Below are 22,694 nucleotides of genomic sequence, written 5' to 3'. Positions count from 1 at the left end.
TCTTTGTAATTGTATATTTGTATCATACCATCTCGTGTCAACTATCCAAAATTTTCACTAATAGATGATTAAGATATTAAACTCAAAGTTATGCTTTCATAAGCATGAAACTCGAAGCATTGAAACTAATGCAAATAAGAGTTAAATGTACTTCCTTCGTTCTTTTTTACTTACAGCATGTGAGTTAAATACAGAGACTAAAAAAAAGAGATACGAAATGTAAACAGACAAATTATGTAATAAACTAGAGCACCAGTAAGCGAAAAAGCTCGGCTTATTAGATTTAATCTATTTAGACTAACCTGTCCATTTACCTTAAAGCTTAAACACCAGTAAGGAAAAGTGAAATCAAAGCAATTCAAGCAACCAATACGATACAGATGCTCTCAACTCTATGTATGCACCATTTCTGCTGCCCAACCGTAGAGGGCAACAAGAGAACATGAAAGCAAGATGCAAGTGGCACCACTAATATCGGAAGGCCAAAGCCATGGCAGCAGCAAAATATACAAGAAACCGGGCCATTATGTCGACAGTATGATACAGTTGCTATACAGGGGCCAAAGGGGAAGGAGAGTACAGTAATTTGAACAGCAAAAACCAAACTAAACGCAATGAAGCCGTAACCCACAAGGTAATTGCCGTTAAAATACAGAAATTTAATCCGCACCTCCTTCCAAAGAGCAGGAAAGGAAGTATTCACATAAAAAGCAGCATTTTACAAAAACGCATTTGGTATGGTTACTTTCTTTTTGGGTAAGGAGAAACCTTGACAAATTAGGGGGAGTAAAGGGGATCCCGTTGCCAAGAATGAGAATCGATCCCAAGACCTCTTGGAACTAGGAGAGATGTTATAAATCCCTCACTCTCATTTGGTATGGTTACTGGAGTCAGCTTCTGCAACTCAGCATGGCTGCTCAACAGAAGGTAGCAGATCTAATAAATAAAGTGCATTTTACTCGGAAAAAATACGATGAGTAAAACAAAACCAAAACTTCAGGCATGGGAGAGCACATTTTAACAATTAGTGAGAGGGAGGAAATGCAGGAATGAATCAACCAGAAAAACCCACCACAGTGATATACGATCAAAATTTTCGCTTTAGATGCCATATTTTTACATGTTTATGGAAGGGGGATCAGCAACAAAACTCCTAACCTGTGACTATCATTAGTAAGGTAAGAGAATATTTTTATAGGCACAAAGACAAATCCTATGTAGTAAGAATGAACAATACTGGAAAGAATGGATAAATTATAAAAAAAAGCGCATACAAATACTTCTGTTTATATCGATAAAGACCATCAACATCCATTGCTGGGAGGTTGAAAAGAAACGGATGGTATCGAAGCTATTGAGGCTTTGGATAACAGGTATTAGACTCAACAGTGTCAGCTATCTACAGACAGGACAACTAACCAAAAGCGGACCCAAGAATAGATTCACAGCATAAATAGCAAAGCCCCCAACATGATTTATTTATTTTTCTATTTTAATTAAGCTTATTTATTACAAAAGGAGATGGGGATCGGAGACTTATGAACACATCAGTATACTCACTTACCGCCCATCCTTTTGTGAAGAGAGTTAGATGATCACTTCTTGGTAGTTGGCCTTCATCCATCTTCTACAAACTGGAACACAAAATAAAAAACATGAAAGACTAAAATTAGGTGATGCAGGTTTCACAAAACAAACAAAAGACTTGTACAAGAAACAAAAGAGTTACTTAAGAAATCAGGTAAAACAAGTTTTATTTTGAAAATCAAAAAATGGACTCAGTTGTCAGTACTCCGGAACCATAACTTTTGAGTGCTTTTAATGACATAACACATAAGTATATTTCAAATCATAGATTGACAGCCATTACTAGAACAAGAGGAACGATAACTCATACAACAACAACAACAACAACAAAAAAAGGCAATACAGAGCAAGACAAGCAAACTCCTGCACTAATTGACCACTTGGCCAACACCAAATCTGTTCACGACACTGACAGAACTAGCGAATTTCAAGCCAACGCCTAAAATTCGTAAAATTAAGTTGCTAAAACAAATAGCCAACTAAAGCTTACTACAGTACTCCCTCCATTTTGCTTTTAATTTACTTTGGGGGAGAACCGAGGAGGAAGTCCAAAACTGAGAGAAACTAGAAAGGTGGAGAGAGAAATGGGAAAAGTGAGAGAGAGAAACTAAAAAGGTCAAGAGGAATTTTAAGGTAGATTTTTAAATTAAAAACTAGACCACATGAGTGGAAAAGGAGGAGAAAGTAAACAGGACATCCAAAAAATAGAAAATAATGTGTAGGTTATAAGAAACGGACAAAGAAAGCGTGTAGATTAGATAGAAAAGGAAGGATAAAATTTATGTTATTTGTTTAGGGAAAAAAGGGATAAAATTTGGCAGGCTGGGGTAACTTTCACAATTGGTTTGTAACTTTGCAAGGTAAATCACTGCAGAGTTTCTAACCTCAAAATCCGACATCCGTCCACAGTCTCTATTGCTGACCATCATAAACTTAAAAACCTCATTTGCAAATACACAAAGCCTTTGGTTATAACTTATAATATATCCACGTGTGAGTGACTTGTTCACTCTAATTTTTGGTGCAGGTCATGAAGGGTGTTAAAATCTTGTTGGGAGTTTCAACCTTCCAGAGACGTAAAGTTTTAAGGATGGGGAACTACATGGGATACCTTTTTATGGCAAGGCACCAAGAACTTAATGCAATTCCCACACGGCAAAAGCACCCTTTAAGCAAGGCAATGTATCTTTCATAAAAGTACCAAATGCTCACTACAAACTCAAGTGTAATGTACTAAGATCACACAATCAGCCTCACATTACCTTCCATATAATGTATGTCTCAAATCATAAATATCAGAGGATCAAGTATCCTTCAAGTATCCACACATATGCCAGTCTGTTTACTGAGGAATGATGATTTCACAAATCAATTATAACATGGACACGATACAAAATGCAATAGGCAAAGATTTGAAGAAAACAAAGTAGAAACTAAAAAGGGTGAAAGATAGTTTGCCAGAACATACTTCACACTAATCAAGCACACACAATGTTGTACAGATATCAGAAAGGAGACTTACATAGCGAAAACAACTTCCATTTTCAAGGGTCACTATATGGTAGCACCATGTGAATCTATCGCCAAGACGATTGCTTAAAGTTAAGGTTATCCAAATTCCAACCTGCCTCAGGCTCCTTCCTTTTCACTGGGCCTCCCATGCTATACATCCTCGCCTGCTCCTCTGCAAGGGACTGTGAATTGATGGTGGAGACCTGTCTGGATACAATTGGCAGTGACTCATCTCTACCCTCCACATCCGAAACGCCTGGGCCGGAATTGAGATCTAGACCTTGCTTTCCCCACCTATGATTGCTTTCAATTACACTATTATTGCTAACGTCTGGAATAGAGCGAGAAAAAACATATGCTTGAGGATACTGGAATGGAACTGCTGCTGCATTTCCAACCAACTGGGAAGGGATAGCAGAAATCCGCCCACCAGCAGTTGGGTCCATGAACCCAGATGACCCACCAGCCAGGGCTGATGTCGGGAGAGGAAAACCTGTCCCATATTGCAAGAGTGGATATTGAAAAGAGGCTGGATGGAAAGGCAAAGCAGGAGAAGATGATAACACTGATCCCCTGTATGCGTCAGAATTAAACGATAAGGCTGAGGTTGGATCACCCACAACACGCTGGGGACCACCACCTACCCCTACAATAGAAAAACCTTCTCTATTGGGTAAAGCTGATGGTGTCATACTTACTGAGTAGCTGGTTCCTGGAGGATACCAAGAAAAGCAATTCCCTATATCAGAGCTATTAATTTTAGGCCCCAACAGTGGTTGGAACGGAAAGTTGCCACGGTTATGTTGACTAGATAATAGTTGCTCAACAGGTATTTCTTCAGTTGCAGGCCCGTTGTTCAAATCAAAATCCCTCTTACTACTTGTTGCACCATTAGAAAAAACATCTGATGTTGATGGGTTGCCATACTGAGTCGGAATTTCAGCTCTCTGAATATTGCTAGCCATGTGTCGTCCCATGTGGGACAGATCGAGAGCTTCATCGACTTTATTCAAATCAAGGTCAAGTCCTCCAGAGCTACGTGAAGATGTTGTATTCATCATCACACATACAGGATTATTTCTAACATCAAACTCCTGACCAGAACCTTCATCGGCCACATTAAGGTCAATATCCAAAGGAAACCGAGCTGGTTTGCAAGCAGGGGAATCAGGAAGAGGAGCTTTGATGGGACCCAGAGGCACCTCCATGACTTTTCTGGGCTCAGCTGGACGAAATGCACTTGTAGCAGCTGATCCTTTCCATCCGAATTCTTGCTTATTCCGCAGCAAGTCCTCGGCTGGAACAAATGGCCCCTTAGCTGCAGCAGCCACAGTAACGGATGCTGGAAGACCACGTGATGCAGAGGAAATAGCGATTTGCAAGGGGCTGACTGAACAAACCATATCTGGGCATGGACCAGCAGCAGAGTTGATATGCTCGACATTCTTCCCCTCATCAACATTAAAGCCTTCATTCAGGTCAAACCCGAGCTTTTTATCCACTTTTGGACACCCGGAAGCAGATGACAGAACATTTTCTGCAACAGATCCACTATTCTCTTTACTATTATCTTCCAATGCAGTAGTTGACTTTGTTACTTCTGCAGTTGAATGTAATTCTGCTTCCAGCAAAGCAACTGCAGAGGAGCTTACTTGTGAGGCTGAACTGCCAAATCGCTGTGCAGGAGCTTTTGTGTTTTCTGGGTTCTGATCCTTGCAGCTTCTGTCAGGATCTACATCAGCACAAATTACTACATGTTCACCTTGTTTCTCAGGTACGGAAGAAGTATCATACTCTTTCTTTGATATCATATTGCCTGCCTGACTGGCAAGGTCCACAACATCCTCAGTTTTTTCAGATTTAATTTCAGTTGAATTTAGAACAGCCAAATGATCATTTTTACCAGAGCAAACCACCACTGCCATCTCAGTTGTAGCTGTGGGATCAGATTGCAATGATACATCAAGTGAACTATGCTCCAATGTGATTTTGTGTTGAAGCCCACGACTAACATTAATACTTTCATCCTCACCATCCGAAGCATAGCATGAAGCAGTATCTTTGTCAGCTTTTTTCTCAATTTCATCATCAAGAGAGGTGACCTTAACCTTATATTCAGCGTCCGAAGAAACAACAAGCCCCTGACTTGCAACTGAAAGATCATTTTGACTCTCTTTCTTGGCAACTATAACCTTTCCGTTGGTAGTTTCAGCATCAAGATCACCTACGCTCCTCCCCGTTGTGCTTGCTACAGACACAGTTGGAGATGCAGTGCCTATTTTTTCGTCCAATGTCCCATTGTTCTTCAAGCACCCTTCAACACTTTGATGTAGATTCCCACCCACACCACACACTTCACTACTTTCCTCATTAACTTTTGCAGCAGATGCAACATTGATATGATTGTCAGCGAAAGCAAAATTAGTTGGATGACCTTGCTGAATGACATCTTCATGACGCAGCTGCTTTTGACTGTCAACATGGTTGCTACTGGAGTTTTCAGCCAAGTTAAGATTTCTGTGAGGAGAGAGAGGTGAAATAATACCAGACTTTGAGATTTCTCCAGCAGCTACACTAGCAAGCAGATTCATCCCAACATCATCTCCAGATAACGCAGACCCAGTAGCTTCTGAGAACTTAGCACAGCTTTCAATTAAAGCATTCATGGAGCTGAAAGAAGAGTCATAGACTTTACTAGACTTGATCTCAGTTCTTGAGGGTGAACAAGCAATTTTTGTAACATTAGGTAATCTCCTAGTTTCAATCGTTCTTTGGTGTGCAGAAGCTGAAGATCCATCAACCTCAGGAGATTGGTGAGAGTCATGTTTATTACGCCTCATAGAAACATCAGTAACGTCGTGCTTCTCTGAAAGAGCAGGAGACGATGCTCTGCTATTTCTGCAGGAAATATCCTCTATACAGCCTCCACTAATGCTTTGTGCAGGACCCCGAGCTCGGTTAGAAATCTTGACAATAAGCTTATGATTGTTGCTTTCTTGAACAGAAGCTTCCACTGCATTATGGGATAGCTTATCTACAGCTGACTTTCTGGCTACGGATGAGCTTCTATTTGATGCAGTTTCTATCTGAACAGCAGAAGATGGACCGTTAGCTGATACACAGTGCTTGGAGCTACTGCCTACAGTTTTATTCAAACTCGTAGATGCAGCAGTAGAGCTCCTAGTGTCTTCCCTTCCAGATGGAGCCAAATTTTTAGCCTGGTCACCAGAGCATTGACTGTTGGTGTGGGATTGGCTAGAACTGCTGCTTTTATCCTCCCTTGCCACTCCCTGATGCTCAGAGCTTCCACCATTAGCATCTATCCTAGACCGTCCATCCTTATAGTTATCAGTTATTGAACTAGGTGACAATGTTGATCTTGCACCAGGATGTGGCGAAGAAGATTTGGAAATGGAATCCCCTGATACGGGTTTTATTGAAGCAGATTTTAAGGAAGTGTGATGCGTCACAGAACTCCTAATGGCTGCATCTGATCCACTAGGGTGCCTACTCGCACCATGAGAACTGTCATGCTGAGATCTGCCTGGCCATGGAACAGCTTGACTTGAGCCAGATTTTGCGACATGGATACTCATTTCAGCCTCGACACATTTCTTCCATGTGTCAACCAAACTCCTTGCTTTCTTCTGGATTTCGGAGTTTTTGTAATAACGTAAATGGTTGACAGATTTGCCGATGTTACACACCTGTAATGCATTAAGGTTCACAGGGAGCTTATCCAGTGCACGAAGTAATACCAGGAGGAAATCATCCACAGATATATCACTGTTTTTAATATTTCCTGAATCACCAAATTTATCATTGTGAACTTCCTGGAGCCATTCATTTAATACATGTAGACCTTTAAGCTGAACAAACTGATTAAGGCAATCAAGCTTCTCTGTAACAGCTATAATACCAGCGAGCATGGATCGCGCTGTCAAGTTTATCTTAATCTCAGAATTCTCAGGCTGCATGAGTCGAACCAGCCTCCCTACAGCTTCAGAATCCACAAGGCCTCCTTTCGCAGTAATTTTAGAAATTTCCATGTTAAACGTGCTTTGAGATCTCAGCTGACCAGGGTCCCCATCATCAGGTCTTGTGGACCGCTCTCGTTTGATGGCATGAAAAGACTGATCACCTCGTTCTCTCTTTTTCCCCTTTCTGTGAGAAGAGAGGTTAGAGCTGCTAGTCTGCACACTGTCCGGACTATGTTTCAAAGGTGATGTCGCTGTTGAACCATTCACTGGTTTTGGAGAACGGGGACCTTGCTGCTGTTCTGCTGATGCGTGCATTTCTATGTGTGTTTTATGCAAGAGTCTATCTACTTCTTCCTGCCGCTCCTGTAAATATGAACCAAGACACATTCAATGCCAAAATCAAGAAAAAGCAAACGCAGGATCTGGAAAAGAAAATAAATAAATAAGAGAGAGCAACTCAACCACATTGACAACTTCAGGAACTTACATCAATAAAGTCCTGATCGGTCAGCCACCACAAACACTTGCTTGTAATGTCATAAACTCACCGACACACAAATGAAGAAACCCCACAGGGAAGTTCAACACCTTTAGGCAAAAATGCAACTTTACACGGGTGAAGTAATGATGCAGCAGAAATCTCATCACTTTGGAATGAGCAGAAAACTTCGTTTGGCGCAGCTTCAAGTGCAGCGCCTTTCAGACCTTCTACTTCAGCAGGTCAATAAAGCCAAGTTACAAAGAACTTTAGGTTACTTTCTTTTCCAGACGTCCAACAACGAATTAAACCTGCAAAAGGTGGAGAGTCTTGGACGGGATTGAAAAGAGCAGAGTCACCAGCAGTGATCTTGCGACCATCCTACAAAAACAAGATCTTGTCAAGATTATTGCCAGTCAGAAGTTCCATGCAGCGAACTGTTGTCAAATGCCAAATCATAAAAAATCAAACGAGTAAATCAGCAGCAAATGAAAGAAGCTTGGCTACCAAAATATGCAGAAAACAAAAAACATATGTATGTAGTATGTGTAACTTCACCATGGTAGATCATATATGATCACTATGAGAAATCGAAACCCTGGGCTTTGTGGGAAAATAAAAGATGACATACATCTCATAAAAGACATTTTTGTATCAAGTCAAAACCTGCAAAACACTGCAACCTCCACATGAACTGAAAATTACAGGACTGAATCTTCATGAAATATATTCCTTTTAGATCGGTAAAAATAAGTCCTGCACTGGACCGCTTTTTGAGGTTACAACCCAGCGCGATGCAAGCACACATATAAAACCCCCGAGACCTGGTACGAATCAAACCCCTGTCACATGGATGCAAATTTGAAAGTGTGATGCCTCAACCGTACCTCCTACCTAAGTCATCTTCATGATCTACGGCAACTAAATACCATTAACAACTACAAGGTAGATGCAGACTGTGAAATGTAAGCAGAAGTAAAAAAAAATTACAAAGTGGCTTTCAGAAGGTAAGACCCAGCAACTCAGAGCAATATAAATCAACTACATAAAATTAAGGTTTTGTCGTTTCGCCAGTAAGTATATCTCTAAGCATTTCAGTAATAAATTGTAATAGTAACATATGTGAATCAAAAATTGAACAAAATGAAGAAATAACTATACATCTTCTAACCAGAGTCTAACTTCATATTCCGATCTCTCATTCTGGAAGCACCACTGGACGGCGGAAACAGACACATATAAAATTAAACACTATCCAGAGTGTCACGGTCCGAGTGTTTAAAGTGAATTCTAACACAGAAGTAATGAGTAGTTGAAAACATAAAAGCATGACAAGTGAATAATGCAATCCTCATCCGAGAATGGATACAACAATTGCCGTAAAAAAGGTGACAGCTAAGACAAAACTACTCTATAACAAATAATGCCTTCAGATCGCAGATCTCGCCAAGAACTTTGGGGATTACGTAATCTTTTAAAAGGCGCTCTAAGTGAGTTATTTCAGCTGCATGCTTTTTTTCTTCCTTTGAATCAAAATAAAGTCGAGGATTAAGGTCCATTTTTTTATTTGCGTCAAAAAAAAATTGTTTTTTTGTTTATTGGAATCAAAGTAAGAACCAGAGAATGGGGGTTTTTGGTTGGCAACATCCTGATTTTGGAATAAGAAAAAGAATTTAAAAATATTTATCACTGTTAAGGGGGCCTATAGAATTTGAACTATCACCCTATCTAGTAAGATAATTGAGAGCTCCGGAAAACATTGATTCTTATTCTAAAAACTTAGCATTGCATAAAGCATGAGACACTTTTGCTACCTACCCATTATAAGAGCCAGAAGCACATGAAATGATTGAAATTCCAAAAACATGACAAAGAAATCATCACAGCTACAGTAAGCTTACATTGGCTTGTACAATATGCTGAACATTATAAAAGAACATCGGGAGTATCCTTTTCCCTATGCCAGTAATCATATTGGAGCTCTTAACACTTGTTATTTTGTCCTCATAGCCTCAAGTTAGAACTTTCCGAAGTGAGATACTAGGATCCATAGTCATGACTAGATTCTTCTTTTAAAAAATTTCACAGCCATGCCTTCTTAACAAGGACAGCTAATGGGCAAGCCAAGAGAAATGATGCAGGCGACTTGTATTCCAGGCATGTTACGTGTTAATCACGATAGATGAGCCAAATAACTTGGGGACATTGTATAAAGCGTCTACTTCGAGGTGGTCCTCTTAGACAATGAGATATATAGAGAATAAAAGGGAAAGTATAGTACTACTTTCAACACCACTTTCCTCTCTACTTCCCGCACTCAGACCCCTCCACACACCCTCTCTCCCCCAATGGAGATGAAGGTGAACTATTACTGGCTACTAGTCACCAACTGCAAAATTGACCTCTGAAACTTCACCATTACATTGTTAATGGAAGCTAGTAATATCAAGTCGGTTTCTTCGCACATTATAATCAACAGACATAGTTCAGCTTCATCTTATAGAATGCACAACTTAAGGACTAAGCTTAGCCAAGCAAAGCACGGCATGCCTAACCAGCTAGTTCAGGTCAGCCCATTGGTATCGTCGTGGCCCATTGCTAAAGAAACTTGAAAAAGATCAGTTTCACATGTTGGGCCATGAGTCCCTTCCTATGTGGAAAAACTCATTGTGTTTGGGTTATTTAGCCAAAGTTATCAAACTTTTAGAAGTTTGACTTTTGGGGCAAAACTCACGTGGATGTGAGGGAGCCAAAATGGACTTTGGCTTGCTTCATAAATATGGGGTAGTATTCAACTTGGACTGGCAGAAGAGTGTGTTGAATACGCAAGAGAAAAACACAGAGAGAAGAAAAGTGAGAAAATAGAAGAAAAGGAGAGCAGCCCCTTCTCGGTTTTCTGGGCACAGCTTTACAAAACACCTCCGATCGAAGGTCGTTCGTGGTCCGATTTGGCTGAAATTTTGACAGCATATCCGGGACATCTTGGGCTACATTCTGGACGGTGTGATTGTCTTTTGGTGCTCTAGTTCGTGAGATATCACTGCTGTAATAAGCTCTGTTTTTCTGGTGATATTTCTCAATCTTCCTCTTTTGTAAGTTGCTAATTATGATGTCTATTGTTGGGTAATTTGTGTACCCATTTGAGGACTTGGAATTGGGTTTGTGTAACCTTCCTTTTATCATAATAAGAGCAATTGGGTGGACTCCTAATCGTCCCGTGGTTTTTACTCTTCTCATTGAAGGGGTTTTCCACGTAAAAATTTGTGTGTCTTTGTTTCATTGTTAATATTGTTGAATTGCTTATCTTGTTGTGGTTGTTGGTTGATATTATTGGAGAATTCTGATTTTGGGAGATAGATCATGATTATGGTGATTTTGGTGTGACCTTGAACATACTAGAAGTAGGAACTTGCTAGTTATATTTGTTCTTGTCACTTGAGTAATTCCGCAAGGAGGTGTATTTACCTCAACATTCTGGTATAAGAGCCACGGTATACTGTTTGTTGATTTCTCCATGGATTCTAGTAATATCAACAGTAGTAGAATGGTCAGTTTGAATGGTACTAACTATCACCTTTGGAAACGAAAGATGAAAGATTTGTTGTATGTCAAAAGTTGGCATTTACCTGTGTTTAGTATCGGTGTCGAGAAACCTGAAGGTAAAACTGATGAGCAATGGCAATTTGAGCATGAACAAGTTTGTGGGTTTATTCGTCAATGGGTTGATGATAATGTTCTTAACCACATTAATGATGAAGTTCATGCAAGGTCTCTTTGGCAAAAACTTGATTCCCTTTATGCTAGCAAGTCAGGCAATAATAAATTGTACTTGATTAAGCAATTAATGGGATTGAAGTATAAAGAAAGTAAGGCTTTGTCGGATCATTTGAATGATTTTCATGGCATTATCCAGCAATTGTCTGCCATGGATATAAAGTTTGATGATGAGATTCATGGTCTTTTATTGCTTGGTACTCTTCCTGATTCATGGGATACTTTTAGAATGACACTTTGTAACTCGGCACCAAATGGCGAAGTCACCTTGGATTTTGCTAAGGTTGGTATCTTGAATGAGGAGATGCGAAAGAAATCTCATGGTGTGTCATCTTCGCCCGAAGAAGCATATGTTGCTGAGAACAGAGGTAGAGGTAAGAGCAGGGCTCCTAGTGGCAGAGATAAAAGTAGAAGCAAGTCTCGTGGGAGATATAAGAATTTGAAGTGCCATTATTGTGATAAAACGGGTCATATACAGAAGTACTGCTACAAGATGAAAAGAGATAACAAGGGTGGCAATGGCAAACAAGATAAGAAGCAAGATCAGAAAGACCAAGATAATGATGATCGAGCTGCAGCTGCAACTGTTGAAGATCTTATCATTGTGCATGATGAGAGTTTGGTGAACCTAGCTAACTATGAGACAAGTTGGGTGATTGATAGTAGAGCCTCACTTCATGTGACATCAAGGAAGGAATTCTTTACATCTTATACACCAGGTGACTATGGGGTATTGAAGATGGGTAATGATGGTTTGGCTCAAGTTGTAGGTGTTGGAGATGTTTGCTTGGTGACTGACATTGGAGCAAAGTTAGTGCTCAAGAATGTTCGACATGTCCCAGACATTCGATTGAACTTGATCTCCACTGGCAAGCTCGATGATGAAGGCTTTTGTAGTACCTTTTATAGTGGTCAGTGGAAACTCACTAAAGGTAGTTTAGTGCTAGCTCGCGGGAAGAAGCACACAAGCCTATATTTGTTGCATGCCACAATTTCCACAGATCGTGTAAATGTAGCAAATGATGATCCAGCAAGGCTATGGCATAGAAGACTTGGACATATGAGTGAAAAAGGGCTAAGTTGTCTGATCAAGAAGAATGCACTACCTGATTTGAAGAGTGCAAAACTTGACAAGTGTTCACATTGTTTCGCTGGAAAACAAAACAGATTCTCATTTAAGAGACATCCTCCATCGAGGAAATCAGGTTTGCTTGACCTTGTTCATTCTGATGTTTGTGGTCCTTTGAAAGTTAAAACTTTTAGTGGTGCACTTTACTTTGTAACCTTCATTGATGATTGTTCAAGAAAGCTGTGGGTGTATGCTTTGAAAACAAAAGATCAAGTACTTGATGTGTTCAAGCAATTTCAAGCTTTGGTTGAAAGGCAAACCGGTAAGAAGCTAAAGTGTCTCCGTTCTGATAATGGTGGTGAGTACATTGGACCTTTGGATGACTACTGCAAGTCATTGGGTATTAGACATCAGAGAACTCCGAAGAAAACTCCACAGTTGAATGGCGTGGCCGAGAGAATGAACAGAACTTTGTTAGAGAGAATGAGGTGCATGCTTTCCGAGGCAAAGTTACCAAGACACTTTTGGGGTGAAGCTTTATTCACTGCTGTTCATGTGATTAATATGTCTCCTTGTGTTTCTTTGAATGGTGATGTTCCAGATAAGGTCTGGTTCGGCAAGGAGGTTTCTTACAATCACTTACGTGTCTTTGGGTGTAAGGCATATGTGCATGTTCCGAATGATGAAAGATCAAAGTTGGATTCTAAGACTCGCCAATGCATTTTTGTGGGTTATGGTCAAGACCAGTTTGGCTACAGGTTTTATGATCCTGTAGAGAAGAAATTAATTCGTAGTAGGGATGTAGTGTTTGTTGAAGATCTTTCAGAAGGCACAAGAGACTACATCTTATAATGGTTATGATCTGGTTGATTTGGATCTACCTCCTTTGACTTTTGCACCTGCACCGGCTGAAGAAGTGCAAGGTAATGGCAATGATGGAAATATTCCTGAGGTTGATGATCCTGTTGATGATGATGTTGATGATGATGCTATTGAGATAGATCATCATGGCTCTCCTGAAGTTCAACCAGTTCCTGTAAGACGGTCTATCAGAGACCGGAATCCTTCTATGAGGTACCCTTCTTCTGATTATGTTCTCCTAACTGACGGGGAGAACCTGAGTTTTTGAGGAAGCTATGGATAGTGATGACAAGCAGTGTTGGATTGATGCAATGGAAGATGAAATGAAATCATTGCATGATAATCACACTTTTGATCTTGTGAAGCTACCAAAGGGAAAGAAAGCTTTGAGGAATCGGTGGGTATACAAGCAAAAACAAGATGAGAATGTGAAGAAACCACGATACAAAGCTAGACTTGTTGTTAAGGGTTGCAATCAGAGGAAAGGAGTAGACTTTGAAGAAATTTTTGCATCGGTTGTCAAGATGTCATCTATTAGATTGTTTTGGGTCTTGCTGCTAGCCTTGATTTGGAGATTGAGCAGCTAGATGTGAAGACTGCCTTCCTTCACGGTGACCTTGAAGAAGACATCTACATGGAACAACCAGAGGGCTTCAAAGTCAAGGGAAAAGAAGATTATGTGTGCAAATTGAAGAAGAGCTTGTATGGCCTAAAACAAGCTCCGAGACAATGGTATCGCAAGTTTGACTCCTTTATGGGGGAGCAAGGCTACAAGAAGACTTCTTGCGATCATTGTGTTTTCTTGAAAAGGTTTTCTGACAATGACTTTATCATTTTGCTTCTTTATGTCGATGACATGCTGATTGTAGGGCAAAATGTGGCTAGAATTGTAAGCTTGAAGCAACAGTTGAGTAAGACTTTCTCTATGAAAGAACTCGGGCCTGCAAAACACATTTTAGGCATGCGGATCATCCGTGATCGAAAGGCTCGAAGGCTATGGTTGTCTCAAGAAGCCTATATTGGAAAGGTGCTTCAACGGTTCAATATGGATAAAGCAAAACCAGTGAGTACTCCTCTTGCTTTGCATTTTAAATTGAGTGCCCAACAAAGTCCTTCTACTACTCAAGAGAAGGAAAGTATGCAGCATATACCTTATGCTTCAGCAGTGGGCAGTTTGATGTATGCAATGGTTTGTACGAGGCCTGATATAGCACATGCAGTTGGTTTGGTAAGTAGATTTCTCTCTAGTCCGGGAAAAGAGCACTGGAATGCAGTTAAATGGATTATGAGATACCTACGAGGCACTGCAGATATGAAGCTTTGTTTTGGAAGTGACAAGGCTATTCTTGTCGGCTATTCAGATTCTGACATGGCGGGTGATATTGACTCGAGGAAGTCTACCTCGGGTTATATGATCACTTTTGCAGGGGGAGCAGTATCTTGGCAATCTAGGTTGCAGAAATGTGTGGCGTTGTCCACTACGGAGTCGGAGTTTATTGCAGCGACAGAGGCATGTAAGGAATTGCTTTGGATGAAGAGATTTCTCTGTCAACTTGGATTTACACAAAAGAGGTATGTGTTGTATTGTGACAGTCAAAGTGCAATTCATCTTGCTAAGAATTCCACTTTTCATGCTAAGTCGAAACATATTGATGTGAGGTATCATTGGATACGTGATGTTCTTGATGCTAAGTTCCTTGAGCTTGAGAAGATCCATACCGATGACAATGGTTCTGACCAGGGAAAAAAAAAGCGGTCGCGGTCGCGTTCGCGGGAACGGTCACGTTTTCGCGGGAACGGCTTGTAACGGGCAAATAGAACGTTTCGCGACTGACGCGGCGTGAATTTTTTAAAAAAATTCACATAAATATGTTTCAACTTTATTTGCATTTTTTAGTTTATGAAGCATTATTACAACATAATATAATCAAATCTAATAGAATATCATGTTTCATCAACTATATAATTAAATCATAGAAAGAATTTCGCTAATGTTTGAAAAAAACGGATGTAACGGGGATAAAAGCGTTCTAACGCGATTCAGTTCGCGTTACGGAACGGACAACGCGGCGAGAAGTATGTGAATTTTATTATGGCGTTCCGTAACGGGATTTCGCGGAACGGCAAATCCAAAATCCGTTACAGAACGGCCGTTCTGTAACGGAACGGGAGAGTTTTAATTTCGTGGTTCTGACATGATGACTAAAGCATTGCCAAGAGGCAAGTTTGAGACTTGTCGTTTGATTGCCGGAATGGCAACCACCTCCACATAGTCGGGAGGGGGAGATTTGTTGGGCCATGAGTCCCTTCCTATGTGGAAAAACTCATTTGTGGGTTATTTAGCCAAAGTTATCAAACTTTTAGAAGTTTGACTTTTGGGGCAAAACTCACGTGGATGTGAGGGAGCCAAAATGGACTTTGGCTTGCTTCATAAATATGGGGTAGTATTCAACTTGGACTGGCAGAAGAGAAAAACACAGAGATAAGAAAAGTGAGAAAATAGAAGAAAAGGAGAGCAGCCCCTTCTCGGTTTTCTGGGCACAGCTTTACAAAACACCTCCGATCGAAGGTCGTTCGTGGTCCGATTTGGCTGAAATTTTGACACCATATCCGGGACATCTTGGGCTACATTCTGGACGGTGTGATTGTCTTTTGGTGCTCTAGTTCGTGAGATATCACTGCTGTAATAAGCTCTGTTTTTCTGGTGATATTTCTCAATCTTCCTCTTTTGTAAGTTGCTAATTATGATGTCTATTGTTGGGTAATTTGTGTACCCATTTGAGGACTTGGAATTGGGTTTGTGTAACCTTCCTTTTATCATAATAAGAGCAATTGGGTGGACTCCTAATCGTCCCGTGGTTTTTACTCTTCTCATTGAAGGGGTTTTCCACGTAAAAATTTGTGTGTCTTTGTTTCATTGTTAATATTGTTGAATTGCTTATCTTGTTGTGGTTGTTGGTTGATATTATTGGAGAATTCTGATTTTGGGAGATAGATCATGATTATGGTGATTTTGGTGTGATCTTGAACATACTAGAAGTAGGAACTTGCTAGTTGTATTTGTTCTTGTCACTTGAGTAATTCCGCAAGGAGGTGTATTTACCTCAACATCACAAACTTCAAACACCATTTAAGAAGGTAAAATAATATTAATCTACGGACTTTCAATAATCATATTTTGCCGAATTACTACCATAATAATTTAAAGACTCGCAATAACAATAAGTTGGGACTTTGAAGATCATATAAAACAAACATTTTATAGTTCACTAACAAAAATACAATTAATATTGTAATCTTATCTTATATTATACTTCCTCTGTTGTTTTTTCCAAATGCATCATATGAGATTTCACGCTTGTCAATGAAACTTTTACAGTTAATATCTCTAATTATCTATTAGTAAAAATTTGAAAAATTGCTATTTTAAAAATATAAAAGAGACAAATATCAGTAATTTTAAGATGTCAGAATTTATCTCCATGCATATTTTCAGAATATCAATTGATCTTCAAACAAAAATCGAGAGGAATATAAAATGCTTTCAGTAATCCATCCTGTATTTGAAATAACACATACTAATCTTAAAATTCCTAATCACAATATATATGTAAGTCTTGAATCTCCTGTAATTGAACAAGCCAATCGAAAATTGAAGCAACAAAAATACCTTAAAGAAAGAAGAAATTGGAGAAACACTAACACCTGCTATAATCGACGTCGAGGGCACGGAACACATGTGCCTCTTCAAAATCCTATTCTCGCCGCCTTCCCGCACACACATAGTAACCTTGCATTTTCTCCTTTTTCAGCTTTCACCATCAATTTCAATCCAAATTTCTCCAATTAAACCCTAATTAACAGAAATTCGACTAATAGAAAGGTCGAAATTATATACAATTCCGCGATTCGGCGCATCAACAATCCCTAATTCAATATTCGGTACCAAAAACCCTAACCTTTTTGTCGTGGATAAACTAGGGTTAACGTTTTGCAATAATTTAGGGATTAAATTAGGGATGAAAAAGTAGACAGCTCAGATCCAGCGAATGAATAAGAAAATATTAGCCGCCTTTAAGGATGAATTCGAAAATCGACGATTTGATTTGCCAGAGATTTTGAGTTGAGCGAAGAGAGAGAAAATTGTGAGAGAATGAGAGAGAGACAGAGAGGGGTAGCAGACTAGCAGTGACGAGTGAGACTACGATACAAGGCAAAACGAAAACGCCAATCCGTGGCCTGTTGATGCTAAGTACAGTAATTGGTTAGGTACACGAGCCAACTAGGCTAGCCGACTAGAGTAGTTGGTTAATTCTCCGACTTTTAAGCGAGAGGCTAAAATCAAATCTCACCAAGCTGTGAATTTTTCCAGTATTTCCACCCTTCCTATGAATTATGAGTCCTGATAAAACTATATCAGATATAGGCAACTTTGCCTATATCACCAATATAAAATTGAAAAAGTAATGTCGTGAAAAGGTAGAAGTACAAAAACAATGTATTAAATTCAGAAAACATATTTTATTCAACTTTTTGAATGTGAGAAAGGGAATAGAAGGGGAATGGAAGGGAATGGGAAAAAATGACATCCCCTCTCTCTCTCCTCTCCTACAATTTACCTGACAACAAACAGAAGCCATTCTCAAAACTTCTTACAGTTAACTTTATTTTTATTATGGAGAGAAATAAAAATTAAATTAAGTAGGAAATTAAGTGTTGTTGAATTGTGGAAAAAGGCCTCGCCATTTTAGTTGTTTTTGAAGATATTGTGGAAATTTAGAGAAGAAAATTGGGCTTTCATGGAGGTCGAGAGCTGGGAGAAGAATCAAAAATCAAATAATTCAGAGATGAACAATGCAATACAAAAATCAGATAATTCAAAGATGAACAAAGCATGCGTGGAAATTGTTCACATGAACACTATTTCTATCAATTATGACAATACATGACAATGCAAAAACACAATATGTTGCAATTATGAACACCATTTCTATCTATTAGTGTATAATCTTAATTTGTGTGACTTATCATCCAATAAAGTCATATATATAATAATAAACCTTATAACAAGTATATAAATTACCCAAAATATTATATTAACGTTAATGGAAAAAAAGTTTACGCATTTCCTTTTTCCATCTGAGTGATTGACTACTAATAACACTATTTTAATGTCACATTAATAAGTAATTTACGATGTGGTTTACTAAGAAAAAAGGCATGCGTGGGAAATGTTCACATGAACACCATTTTTATCAATTAAGACAATACATGACGATGCAGAAACACAATATGTTGCTTCGGTGGACACAAGTTGTTTGAACTTACAACGTAATGCCACCTTAACATGACATTAAAATGGTGTTTACGACGCCTTCATTAGTTAACAAACCGATACTAATTACACTAAACATATGAATGATAAAACTTAATTATTGGTTGTCAGTTTTTTATACACCAAAACCATCATTTTTTCAAGATAAACAATATCTATTAGTGTATAATCTTAATTTGTGTGACTTTATTATCCAATAAAATCATATATACTAATAAACCTTATAACATGTATAAATTACCCAAAACGAATATTATATTGAACGTTAATGGAAATAAGTTTGCGCATATTAATTCTTTTTTCACATCAGAAACACCAACATTACTATATATTCAGTTGTTATTCATGTCTAATGACTCAATAGTCAATAGTAACATTTATATGAAATATAATTTTGTGTCTTTTACTAACATAGAATTACATCATGCTTATAAATCATGCAGTGTCTAACGACAACGGAGACGTTGGCATCAATTTCAAATTATCAACTGAAATTTTCCAACCATTTTTACACAAAAAGATAAGCAATGATGGATAATACTTTTGATCGACTAATATTAGCCTTTACCATGACACTTAAAGAAATAGAATCGAAGATAACCAAACTCGAAAAGCAAATCTAGTTCCACTTAACTTATTATTACTAGTTCCAAAAAATAAATTACTAGTACTCATTGTAATACATTTACATCATATACTCCTTGAATCGTGATACGATTTCATTAATAGCTAAGAAAATGTTACAACATGAGTGTCATCGCCTTATAATATATAGAAATGACAAAATCTTGTTGGACTTATAGCACATCAAGCATCCAACTTGAGTTGTTGGACTTCATGACTTCAACCTAATATAAATAGTGCATCACCCCCACCAAGTCACAAGACGCGTAAATGACGAAGAAAACCAAACATAAACAATTGTCGTGTCGAGTATATATCCACAACTAGAGTTGAACATGCATCAATGTCAAATAGTTAGTGCACCTTTCCCCCTATAGCCACCCCTAATACAACAACAAAGATGAAACTATACTTTTGAATCCTAAAATATTCAATCCTACTAGCTATTTCGACTCTCAAACGGGGATGATAGATTACAACCCACAAACAAAGGATGTGAGACAAAAGCACATAAAGACGGCAAAGAAAGGCATCACAACCGATGGAAAGTGTAACAGTCGGATTTTTCCCGACCAGCTTACAGAGGATTAAGCATGGCGGAATGGACTCTGGTCGAACTAATTTGAACTATTATCGATCATCACACTCATCGAGCTACATCGGATAGTGTAGAACTCAAATCTCACCTATATTCATTACAATTAACTATTACAGCACGCCCTGCTTCTCATACTTTATCCTAATAAATTTCTCTGCAAAATCCGCCAAATTTTCCTTTGAAAATAGACCAACCCTGAAACAGAAAAATAGTTTAAACATGTTTACAATTTCAATGAATGAAATATTTACAACTTTTAAAACTCAACAAATCGAGTAATCCAAGAGAAAATCAGGGGTATTAACAACTCTTAAATATAGAAACGAATAACAAATAGTTATTGATTAACTATTACAAAATCGAGCGACCTCGCCTCGAAAGTAAATACAATATTAATTATAGGTAGTCCCCCATCACATATCAACTCCAACTTTTGAAAGATTAAATCACTACTTTAACCTGAAACAATTAGGGAAACTGCCGCCACCCAAGTGACAAGCAACAAAAACGGTAAAATAACATGTAGACACATCATAAAAGATGAGTACTAAACCTGTAAATAAGATTAACACATGCTTTGGTGACTTTTACTTGAAAACGACTCAACAATCAACATAATAAGAATAATCAAATATGTTATGACAATGCATAGCATTAGTCCTTTTGGACACACATGAAATACCATTATTCAGTTCCTTCTTTCATAATACATAGTCGGTCACATAATAGCAAACACAACAATGAGCAATCACAGCAAAAACATATTTCATATATATTTATTTAATTAGCCTTTCAAACGTGTAACAATTCCTTATAAGGAATCTGAGTTTACCATCTTTAATATAAATAATATACATTATTCCCTTTAATCGATTTCTTAGCGGAAATCCAAACTTTTACTTTCATACTTATCAATCATTTTCTAAACATAATCGACAAAATAATTTTGGTTTTGGTTTTTCTCTTTTGGGCAAATACCACTCACCAAATTCAAAAAAAATAAATTAAACCCCACAATATATAATAATAATAACTCTATAGAGATAAATAAATAAGTATATTTAAAACACGAGAAATTAAAATCATACTCCACAACTCAAATAAAATTATAAAATTCGAAACAAAATTAACTTAATAAATATAATTACATTTAATTAAACACTTTTAAAAACAGGGTTTTGGATCATAATAAAAGAAAAACTTCTCGAGTTATCAGAATCTGTAAGACAAATTCCTTGATTCTTCAACTTCGATGTTTACAAAAAAAAAAATCATTGAAAAACAAAGAGAAAACAAGAAACACAAAGTAAAGCAAAAAAAAATTAAATCGTCAACAAGAGTCGTTCAAACGGAAAACGATTCCTAACATTGCCTCTTCCTCTGCCTCCACTCTCTTCACCATTCTCTCATCCTCTCCCATTCACACCACCACGACCATATCAACTCACACTCCCACTCCCCTCGCCACTATTACATTTCTCAAACCACACAACTAACTCATTTTCTTTCTCTTTTAAACTCATCGCTGCATCAACTGTGTCACATCGCGCCAGCCTCTTCCATTCCCTCCACCACTACTCCTTTCCTTTACTCTCCTTTCCATCTCTCTCATCCACTTCTTTCTTTCTCTTCCTTGGACCCTTCACAAGTACTCCTCTTATAGTCTCTCCTCACTCCTACTCTCGACACTTCCCAAAACTTCAAATTGAAACAAAAATCCACCTTAAAAAACTAATTAACAGTAGCAAGAAAAATAAAATCAGACATATCAGGCTTTCAAAATCCCCAGCACCTGAAAAACTTCTAGCCCTCCCAAACAAACTTCACCCTCTCAAAACTCGGCATGAAAGTCATCTAGCAAAAAATCCTCCGTCGGAAAATGCAATGTCTTAAACTGCTCTTTTGGGGTGCACTTCCCCTGCACCTTCGCTGAAGTCCAGCTTCGTGACCGTGAGTCCTACCATCGCACCCAATTCATTGGAGAGAATGCAAAAGACTTTTCTGCTGCCGCTGATTGATTTTTGTAATCCTTAACTTTCTTAATTTGGTTGGCGGCTGAAGGGGTGGCAGGGGTCCCGGAGGTGAAGGAGTAGATGGGTTGGAGGAGAGACAAAGAAGAGGGAAATGTAAACTGTTATGGACGAAGAGATAGAATTGTTTTTAGAAAAAATCAATAACAAACTTAGGGGTTAATGATGAGGTCCGTCAGTCATTAAGGGCGTTCTGTGATTTTTTTTAAAAAGTGGAGGTGTATATGTTGAATTATGAAACTTGTAAGGATATATGGTGTAATTTTTATTTTATCGAGAGTATCTAATAAAAAAATGTAATCTGTGTTTGAGAGGATAAAGAAAAAATGTAAATAGTGACTATAGAACAAATTAAAAAATAGGAAAATTTGTCAAAAAAAACCTTTAAAATGTTCAGTTTTGCGAAAAAAAACCTTATAAAGCATTCTTTGCGAGAAAAAACCAGAAAGTAAATTATTTTTGCAAGATGAAACATAAACTCATTTTCCAGTGTTGACAAAAGATTTTCCGGCGTTAACCCCTTTTATTTCCCTTCTTCCTCCCTAATTACCATCTAGCCACCACCATCAACACCTACCACCAGCCCCCCACCCTACGCGATCACCCCTACAGCCCCCACTTCACCCCCATCCCTAGCCCCCACCACCTACATCCATCACCCCCACCAACACCCCCCAACCCTCCTTCCACCCTCTCAGGCGGCAGCCCCCACCCCTATATGCGGCAGCCCCACACCGTACCATCCGCCCCACCTTCACCCCATACCATCTCTCCTCTCCCTTCTTCCCTCCCCCCTCCCCTCTCCTCTCCCTTCTTCCCTCCCCCCTCCCCTCTCCTTTCCCTTCG

At 38.6% G+C, this 22,694-nt stretch overlaps 1 protein-coding gene across 2 annotated transcripts; it reads right to left on the bottom strand.

Annotated features, from left to right (window-relative positions):
* Positions 1-443: 443 nt before the first annotated feature.
* Positions 444-17,506, bottom strand: LOC104885715 (hypothetical protein). 2 transcript variants are annotated; one of them, XM_048639738.2, is made up of 5 exons: positions 16,932-17,506; positions 7,567-7,938; positions 3,110-7,442; positions 1,565-1,634; positions 444-913 (listed from the first exon to the last, which is right to left on the bottom strand). In XM_048639738.2, the coding sequence occupies exon 3, from the start codon at positions 7,392-7,394 to the stop codon at positions 3,165-3,167; it is 4,230 nt and encodes a 1,409-aa protein (XP_048495695.1). In that variant the 5' UTR covers positions 7,395-7,442; positions 7,567-7,938; positions 16,932-17,506; the 3' UTR covers positions 444-913; positions 1,565-1,634; positions 3,110-3,164. The 2 variants fall into 2 exon arrangements, with proteins under 2 accessions (XP_048495695.1, XP_019102858.2); XM_019247313.3 differs by having other exon boundaries at positions 16,967-17,506.
* Positions 17,507-22,694: the final 5,188 nt, after the last annotated feature.

Source organism: Beta vulgaris, chromosome 2, assembly GCF_026745355.1.
Source record: "Beta vulgaris subsp. vulgaris cultivar EL10 chromosome 2, EL10.2, whole genome shotgun sequence".
NCBI lineage: Eukaryota > Viridiplantae > Streptophyta > Magnoliopsida > Caryophyllales > Amaranthaceae > Beta > Beta vulgaris.
Note: the sequence above shows the minus strand (reverse complement) of the source record. Positions and strands in the feature narration are given on the sequence as shown.

Coding starts and splice junctions, on each gene's coding strand:
- LOC104885715 (XM_048639738.2), bottom strand. CDS start 7,394: ATGCACGCATCAGCAGAACAGCAGCAAGGTCCCCGTTCTCCAAAACCA.